This window comes from Aptenodytes forsteri, unplaced genomic scaffold (genome assembly GCF_000699145.1).
Source record: "Aptenodytes forsteri isolate BGI_AS27 unplaced genomic scaffold, ASM69914v1 Scaffold136, whole genome shotgun sequence".
Lineage (NCBI taxonomy): Eukaryota > Metazoa > Chordata > Aves > Sphenisciformes > Spheniscidae > Aptenodytes > Aptenodytes forsteri.
In genome coordinates this window covers 1,700,739-1,709,592 of record NW_008796111.1, presented here as the reverse complement: position 1 = coordinate 1,709,592, position 8,854 = coordinate 1,700,739, and the positions used below count along the sequence as shown (strand labels likewise).

The following is an 8,854-nucleotide window of genomic DNA, read 5'->3' as shown; positions in this document are numbered from 1 at the left end:
TCCCCAGTTTATGTACTGAGCATGATGTCCCGTGGTATGGAATGTCCCGCTGGCCAGTTTGGCTGTGCCCCCTCCCAGCTCCTTGTGCACCTCCAGCCTGCTCAGTCAGTAGAGCATGGGAAGCTGAAAAGCCCTTGCCTAGTGTAAGCACTGCTCAGCAACAACTAAAACATCGGTGTGTTACCAACATTGTTCTCATCCTAAATCCAAAACACAGCACTGTGTTATTTTTTTTTCCCCCTTCCTTGTCTGTCCTATTAAACTGTCTTTGTCTCAACCCATGAATTTTACTTTTTTTTCCCCGATTCTCTCCCCCATCCCACTGGGGCGGAGGCGAGTGAGTGAACGGCTGTGTGGTGTTTAGCTGCCTGCCAGGTTGAACCACAACAACTGGAAGAAGTGGACTGGGATCAGGCCGGAGCTCCCTTGAAGCCCCCGTTTTGGGACCTGCTTGGTGGGCAGAGTTGGGTTTTGCAGAGGATAAGGAAAACCCGTCGGGAGGTGGAAGGTTTAACCCCCAGGACCGTGCCCGTGGAAGTGCAGTTACTCTTGTGTTTGTGAAGGGTGGTGAGAAACTGGGGCTGAAAGGTCCCCTTGGGCAGGAAGAAATCCCCACCGGTCTTAAAGACTGGGGGCAAAGCTTCTACCTGTAAAGCTCCTGAAAACATTATGAGCACATATACTATGGGGACTCTCTCTTGCAGGCATTTGCAAACCCGGAGGACGCGCTGCGCAATGGGGGGCTGCAGTACTATCGCGACGACCCCGACGTGGAGCGGTGCCGCAGGCGAGTACACGGCGGTGCCGGCATTCCCCCTGCACCGCAGGGCGATCCCTGGCAGCTGCTGGCAAAGAGGCAGTGGGAAGCTAAAAGGCTCATTAATTAAGTAATTACCTAGATGGGTTGAATGCCTGGAGCTCAGCTGCAGGACCCTGTACGCTGGGGCAGCTTAATATTTAATGGCAGCATGGTGTGCACTGGAGCAAGGACACGTGGAAGGACCCGGGTTTGGGGTCTGACTCTGACACAATTAAACCACCTCCTCGATGCTCAAAGTCCTGCAAGTCCCAAGGGCTTGTCCCGTACCCACACCCACAGGCTCCTCATGCCCTGCTCCGAAAGGACCCCGAACCCCCCCAGATCCCTGCACAGCTTGGGCAGTACAATCGCGCCATGACTGGGAACTGCGTGACTGGTCCCGGTGCTGTATGCTGCCCTGTTTGGGGATCTGGCAAGAGGCTGGACACGATGGTAATAACTTTTGTCTCCCTAACTGGGCAAACCCTGTATCAGGTGTTCAGCCCCGGGCTTGCTTTGCTGTCCCCCTTACCCAGGAGGTGCCCCAAGTGCTGGCTTGGATTGCTGCGTGGGCTGGTGACGTGCAGGAAAAGGGGCTGGAGCCGTGCCCTGCTGTCACTGAGCCCTTGGCCGCCAGCTCTGCTGCGGGTGGGGGACCATGCCGCTCGCCTCTCGTCACCTGCAAGATTTGCTTTAAAAAACATCCGGTGCCACCTAATCCCCGGCCTACAGAGGGAGGAGGGGAAACAAGCTGTTCCCTTGCTAGGAAAAAGACAATAATAGTAGTAATAATAATCATAATCCTCTTTTGATTAGTCAGAAAAGACAAACTTCCATAAAAATAAATAACTGGAGCTGCAGCAAAGAGCTGGGGAAGTCTGGGGTCTGTCTTGTGCAGTTAAAGCACTCAGGGTCAGTCCTTCGTGATCCGTTCACAGCCCTGGGGAAGACAAATTAAACCCAGGGGAAGACAAGTTAAACCCAAGGTGTTTCCCCTGAACAAGGGTGATGTCAGGTTTTCTTCTCAGGCATTGTCGGGATGGGAGCAGAGCCACGGCCGGGCTGCAGGGGTCTGTGCAGGGCAGGGGCAGAGCCCGGGAGAGCAAGCGGCAGCGGGGAGGGAGGTTTCCCCTTTGCCTCTTAGAGAGGCCCCCGGCTGCGTCTCAGCTCTTCTCTTTCCTTTCTCCTCCCCGTTCTTCTGTTTGTCCTTCCAGCCCTGCTGAACCTCCAAGTCCTCGGGGGCTTGTTTGGACGGGACGGGGCTGCTGTGGGGCGAGGCGGTGGGTGTCCGGCAGCTGCCCTCTCTCGGCACGGCTGACACCAGAAGCAAACCATGCTCATCACCGCAGTCCTGGCTGGGCTGCGGCAGGGTTTTGTGGTTGTACCTGCAGAGGTGACGCTGGCTCGGGAAGGCGAGCGGGGCCCTGGGCTGAGAAGGGAAGGGGCTCTGAGCAGGTGGGCGGCAGCCCATCCTCGTGTCTGGGAAGGGACTGGCTCTGCCCAGGGACCATCTGGCCAGGAGGAGCAGAGGGCTTCCCGCAGCTCCCCGCCTCGCTCCTGGGTTTGGCAAGGAATATGTCTCCTCTATGTCTGGGCTCTGATCAGCTCATCCTCACCGAGTCCTCCTGGCATCACTGCTACAACAGCAGGACTCGTTTTAGTGTCTTTTCTAGGCCAATTCCTCCATGCTGTCCCAAAATCACACCCAGAGAGCAGCTGAAATAGGGTTTCCATCAGGGTCCTTGCCATGTTCATCCCCGCCTTGCTTGGGGACATGGCCCTTAAGCTACGGACTGCTCCACATGGAGGTAGAAAGAGCAGGTAGGAGAAAGCCCCTTGCCCTGGTGCCTGTTATGAGGATAATGGGGTGCTGAAAGCCCTCAGGATAGCTCTTTTCTGGATACAACAGGCTGTGCATCCCTCTCATGCTCCAGCAAAGCCGGGGCTGGAAATGGCTTAGGTGCAATATTTACCCGCAGGTGCCCTGGCCCTGCTGAGCCGGCGCCTGGCCTGGGCTCTGGTGTGGGAAGGGGGCAGTGAGGGACGCTGGCGGTGGCCAGCGTTCAGCACACAGGTCATTTCGTGTGACATGGTGATGGGAACCAGCTACTGGACCCGGAGCCTCTGCTCACGTCCCCGTCCCCGGGCATCACAGCGAGGGGGAGGAGGTTGGGGCAAGCCAGGTGACCAGAGCACTTCCCCACAGCTCCTGCTCCATCTGCCTGCTCAGAGGCTGATCCTGCCTGGGAACAGTCACCCTTCAAAAAACCTGGGCACTTGGTGTTGAAAATTTCTGATGGAGAAGCTTTTGGCAAACCTTGGCCTGAGGAAATTGGTGTGTTTGGTGGGGTTGTTGCCAGGGTGGACACAGGGACATCTCCTGCTCCATAGACCTGACCCCAGGGGCAGGAGACGGGGCCTAAAACACAGCCCTCTTTCTTTTCCAAAGTCAGTTTTCAGCCAGGTCCGTCCCAGCCTGTGTCTGCACTAATGAGTTGTGACTGAGCGTCCTAAAACTTCCCAGACACTTCTCAGCTTGCGCAGAACAGCAGCACTGGCACTTCGGCCTTTGCTTCAGGGAAGAAATTGCTTAAAATTTTCTCTTGGCTTTGTGAACATTCAAACATCCTGGGGCACAGGAATAGGGAAGCAAGGGCATCTCTTAGCAAAGCTTCACCTCTGCCTCTCAAACCTCCAGACATAGTGGGGAAAAGGCAACTGAGCCTTGTGCCTGGGTCACTCTCCAGTCCAGATCTGTCTCCACCGACCAGGGCATGACCTGAGAGTCCCCCCATCGAAGCACGGGGATGGGGCCCTGTGCTGCAGAAAGCAGCTCTTGCATCGCAAGGGAACAAAAGAAGGAGAGGCTGAGGCGGTGGGAAGGGCAAGGACAGCCTGCTGCTTTGGGGACCGGTTTCCCTCCTTTGAAGGATGGTACCTGGGGGAGGAGGGAGACAGCTCATGGCAGGATCGGATCCCGTTTCGGTAGCGGTGTGGGTGGTGGCAAGTGATGCTGTGACACCGAGGCAGGCGTATGTTCAGATGGAGCGCAGGGTTTGGCCCCATCAGTGTTAATGTGTCATCGCATGGCCACAGCAGTCCCTCTGGCCTGATGACGGTGCAATTAAGCAGGTGCTGCTGGCACAGCGTGTGGATGCAGGGGGTGCTTGGTCCCCTTTGGATGCACTTACGGAGAGGGGCAAAGCCACAAACCCTCCCATCCTGGGAGTTTCTCCTCTGGAAACAACCTTGCTTGTAACGTGGCCATATCTGGGGCCATGCCGTGCTGGTGCTGCACCAGCTTTGAGCTTTTTGCAGCTTTGCAGGGTCTTTGTTTTGCTTTGTTTATTTAAAAGCTCTAACCCTCAAGCTATCATCCGTCGCAGCAAAGGCGTCCCAGTCATGGAAGGCAAGCTTCGGGAGCGCAGCATCCCAAGGGAGAGACACCGGGTGTGAAATCCCGCTGTCTGCACATGATCTGACTCCTTTGGGGGCTGCATCTGCCCTGGCCGACAGAGGAGAGGGCCAGCTCCACGCCCAGCTGCATGCTCTGTCTAGAAGGGATGGGAGGTGGCAGGGAAGCCTGGTGGGAAGGAGCAACCTTCTCTCCCTTTCCAGGGCCCACCGCAACGACATGGAGAACATCTTTCCCTTCCTCTTCCTCGGAGCCATCTACTCCCTGCTGGATCCCAGCCCCGCAGTGGCCAGGATCCACTTCTTCATCTTCTGCGTGGGGCGCATCGTCCATACCATCGCCTACCTCCTGCGGCTGAAGGCGCCCACGCGCTCCGTGGCCTATGGCGTGGCACAGCTGCCCTGCTTCTCCATGGCTCTGCAGATCCTCCTGGCCACCACCCCGTACTGGTAACACCCAACGAGACTGATCATCCAAACCCCCTCGTCCTGCGCTCTGCTGGTTTCCCTGGCTGGACCGGGTGGTGTGTGTGCGAGTGTGAGTGTGCACATGTGTGTTTGTGTGTGTGTGCATGCGGTATGTTGCCACGGAGGCCGCCTGCGCCGCAGGGATGCTCAGTGCAGCCTTGATAAAGTCCCTGTGCTATTGAAATTGGGCAGGGAAGTCACCAGAGAGAAGGGGCACGTCTGCCCGTGGAGCGGGAGGGGGATGCGGAGGCAGGTTTCTCTCACTTCTGCTAAGGGTGGGAGGGGGAAAGCACCCGGACTATGCCTCAAGGAAGGGGTTCATTGAAGGAAAGAAGGTTTTCTGGCCCAATTGCATTCGGAACTGGGAAGGGGAAGATGTGCCCTTTCCCCTCGGTCACTAATACCCCATGAATCAGGAAGGGAAAATCATGAGGGTCCCATGAAGTCTCTTGGTCAGCAGATGTGGGTGGTAGCAGAGGGGGGTTATAAAACAGCCGCCCTCCTCCTGCCCAGACGTGTGGGTCTGTGGGGAAGGGGGGTCCCTTAGGTTCCTCTCCCACGAAGAGGAAGACAGGAGGCAGGTGCCTGCCAGGCAGCGTAACGTGGAAGTCGAAATCTCGGGTGATGTTGTGAAGCCACTGAAGCATTCAGTGCTCCCAACGCCGCTTCATCTCATGCCATGGGACGCAGCCCCCTGCCAGGGAGCCTCGCTGCAGGCAGGAGCCTGCCTGTCCCAGCAAGGACGCCCCGTGGCTGGTGTTTGGCAGCTCCCGGCCAGCAGCAGCTGTGGCTTTTCCATCTCAGTCTCACTGTGGCAAGATGCAGAGGGCCATGCCTGGAGCAGCCGGCAGGAACTGCTTACCCCATAGAGAGCCGGACACAAAGCTCTGGGACTTCTGGAAAGACTGAGATGCTCACACAAAACGGGGTTTGCAGTTTGCAGACAGAGCTTTCTCCCAAGGGCATTCACATGCCACTGATGCCTGAAAACGCTCCCAGGGCAGCAGACTGAATTTCTCCCCCTCTGTTTGTAGCCTTTCTCTGGCCGCAGAACGGCCGTTGCTATTTGGGGAATGTGCCGTAACCGCTTTGGGGATGTTTTCTTTCAGCTGTTTCCTGCTGTCCACTGCTGCCGAGCCGTGCGCAGCCTGGAATAGCTGGTGTTTGCAGAAAGGTCTGGAAATGAGCAGAGTGGCTTTGAACCACCCCGCGGGAGAATACCGCTGCTCTGCGGTGTCGCCTGAAAGCTGTCATGTTGGAGAGGAGAGGCTGGGACCAGGGTATCGCAGGATGACAAACCCTCGTGAGCTCCTCTGCCATGCAGCTGTCCCGAAGCGCCAAGGGCTGGTCCAGGCAACAGCAGCATGCAATGGAGCACCCCTATGGAGGACGAGGCAGGAGGAAGCCTCTGCTGTTTAGTGCCTTCTCCCTCCTCTGAGGGCAATGCAGAGTTTTACTAAGATTACAGGGGGAAAGCAGAATGAGCAGAAAATAAATTCCCCTTCCACCTCTCCTAAGCACTAAAGCTGTGCCCTTAACCCCACTGTCCTCGGAGATGCTCTTACCGAGACCTCACTGGGCGCCTGCATGCACAAAGCATGGGGTGAAACGCCGGCTCAGACTGATGCTCTGAGCCCTTGCCCAGCTTGGGTAGCAGCTTCTGTACCAGTAACTCCCGACCCCGGTGCAGATGTGGCCTTAGGCTAAGCTGTTTGGTGAGGTTTGGAGCAGAGTGCTCTGCTCTCCCGCGGGGACGCAGGGCCCACCGCGTGTGGAAGGTGGGCAGGACTGCAGGTTCAGCAGTTTGCTCTTGGCCACTTCTCATTTACACAGCCTCAACAGATGTCTGGGTAATACATATCCCCCTTCATAAGCCTTTTCTGCCTCACATGGTGCACAAGGTCTCGAACCCCTGTACATTTCTCTGCTGCTGCACATGCATCCTGGTGGCAGGAAGCAAATATTCCCAATAAAAACAAATCATTGTGCTCTGATACATCCTTCCTTCGGGAGCAGCAGATGCAGCTGGGTAGCAGCTGGGTCCAGCCCCAGCAGGATGGCTCCCCAGCTGCAAAGCGCTTTGCTAAACCCCGCTGCAGAGCCTGGAGTGCCCTGGGACTCCTAAAGAGACATCCCTTTCCTCTGGACTCACCTGCCCTGCAGAGGAAGCTCTTTTCCAGGTGCGCATTATTTGTGCTGATCCTTTAAATTCAGCAGAGCTGGGGCTTGTAAAGTGGTCCTGCTCAGTTTTCCTTCCTGGAGTAGCAGGTTGCTACAAAGCTTGGTGTTCACCCAAACCTCCTCCATCCCAGCTTTCCCCCAAAGCAGGCTAGCGGTATGACATGCTTTCTCCCAGCAAGCTTTCTTTGCACCCTGCCTGCGCTCAGCTGGGTGCTTCTTGCCTGCGGAGCCAAGCTGGTGCTTAAATCCTGGAGGGCTGGAGAAGTTCGGGTAAGATGTGGTTGCTCTTGTTTCTGTGCTTATGACTTGCAAAGGAGTTGCCTGTATTGTTCAAGACCAGCAGCTCCCTCTTTTTGCCGGTAGGCTGCTGGGAAGCAAATACCTCATTTCCCTGGTTTTCCTCTATTTTCTTAAATTGTTGGTGTTTGGGGGGTGCTGCCCCATCGGTGTCTGCATTAGCTGGTTGAGGTGATCAAAATGGCTCCACTTGGTAGCTTTTTCTTTCCCTCATGCTTTTTGCTTTCAAATAAGAAAGGCAGCAGCTTTATAAAATAGACTCTCTCCAATAGCTGTTGCTGTGGTTAGAGATGTGGCTGTGACTGAGATTTTTGGCTTGTAAAGGAAGAAATGGGGCTGCAGAACCCCCCCAGCCTCTAAAGCTGCCAGTTCCTTCAGCCTCTAAACTGCCTGTTCAGTGCCTGGGGCTGATGCCCTGCTCAGGGAAGCTGAGGTTACATGCAGAGCTCTGCTTTCTTCTTTTTTATTAAAAAAAATAAAAAAAAAATAAACCCTGCTGTACTGGCTGCAGGGAAAAGCTTGGGAATGTGAACTCTCCTGGCTCAAAAAAAACAAATAGAAAAAGCCCACAAGGCAAACTTCAGAGAGGCCCAACCATTGCGCTTATTTTGAAATGCTGCAGAGGTTTGTGGGAGGCAGGACAGAGCCTGGCTCTCAGCTGCCTGGTCAGCCCAAGCCCCATCAGGGCTCTCCCAGGGCTGAGGCAGTCGGAGCCACTGGCTCTCCCCTGGGCATAGCTGGTGGTGTTCGCTGTGTGCGGGGCAAGCGATGAGCTAAAGCATCCCCTGCCTTTTCCCAAATAATATCCTAAAGCCCAGAGCTCCTAGATTCCTGTTCCGGCATCTGTGCGGGGGAAGGATGTGCCCAGGGTCTCCCGCAGCTCCAGGAGGATGGGGACGGTGGTTGCATCTACCAGTCTGTGGGTTTTGGTGTGTACGTTGTACGTGCCAACAATTTGGTTTTCACACCTGGCTCAAACCTGAAATGGTAACACTGCGAAACCCACCTGGGACTGCAGAACAACAGAGTTTGGTGCTTAAATATTTGAATATGATTCACGCTGCCGGTACGTGTCTTCCCTCCGCCCCGCTGAGCCCAAGGTGTCTGGAGGTGGGGGAAAAGCAAGCGGAGACCCGGCACGAGCCACTTCCCCTCCCACACGCTTCCAGCCAGTTCAATCCCAGGATCCCTCCTGCCCCTGAGCTTTGGGCTTACCCCTTCCTTACCTGCCTGCGCTGCTTCCCAGGTCTCTCCTGTTCATCCAGGCCTTCCCCCTTGTGGGGCCTGGGACAAAGATCCCCCCTTAAGCATCGCTCCTGTGACACTGGTCACTCTGCCTTCTCTGCCCTCCCAAAATCTCCCATTTCCTCGAGCACACGGGCTCTTCCGTCTCGTGCTGTAGGGTTTTGCCATGCAAACCCCCTTGTTCCTCTTGAGGAATCGGGATTCCCTTGGCTCGAAGGAAGAGCGAGAAGAGGCAGCTCTAAAGGTATGGGCACCCCAGAGGTTAGTCCCCTGGAGAAGATAACGGTGTTTCGCTGCTCCTCTCTGGCATACACGAGGGTGAAGTTGGCACAAGGAAAACTTTATCCGCCAGGTTTTTTCCTACCCGGCTCCGGAGCCGAGCTGTGAGATGTCCTGTTTGCGACGTGGGTGCCGTGCAGGTGCCAGCCCCAGCTCCAGGCAGGGAAGAGG

General features: G+C 56.0%; 1 protein-coding gene across 1 annotated transcript in view; it reads left to right on the top strand.

Moving 5' to 3' along the window:
• PTGES (prostaglandin E synthase) overlaps window positions 1-4,824 on the top strand; it is a 7,227-nt gene extending 2,403 nt beyond the window's left edge. The window contains exons 3-4 of the mRNA XM_009286918.2: window positions 705-787; window positions 4,418-4,824. Of these exons, the coding sequence (XP_009285193.1) occupies window positions 705-787; window positions 4,418-4,667 (333 nt within the window). The 3' untranslated portion in view covers window positions 4,668-4,824. The remainder of the gene's footprint in view (window positions 1-704; window positions 788-4,417) is intronic.
• The last annotated feature ends 4,030 nt before the right edge of the window (window positions 4,825-8,854 follow it).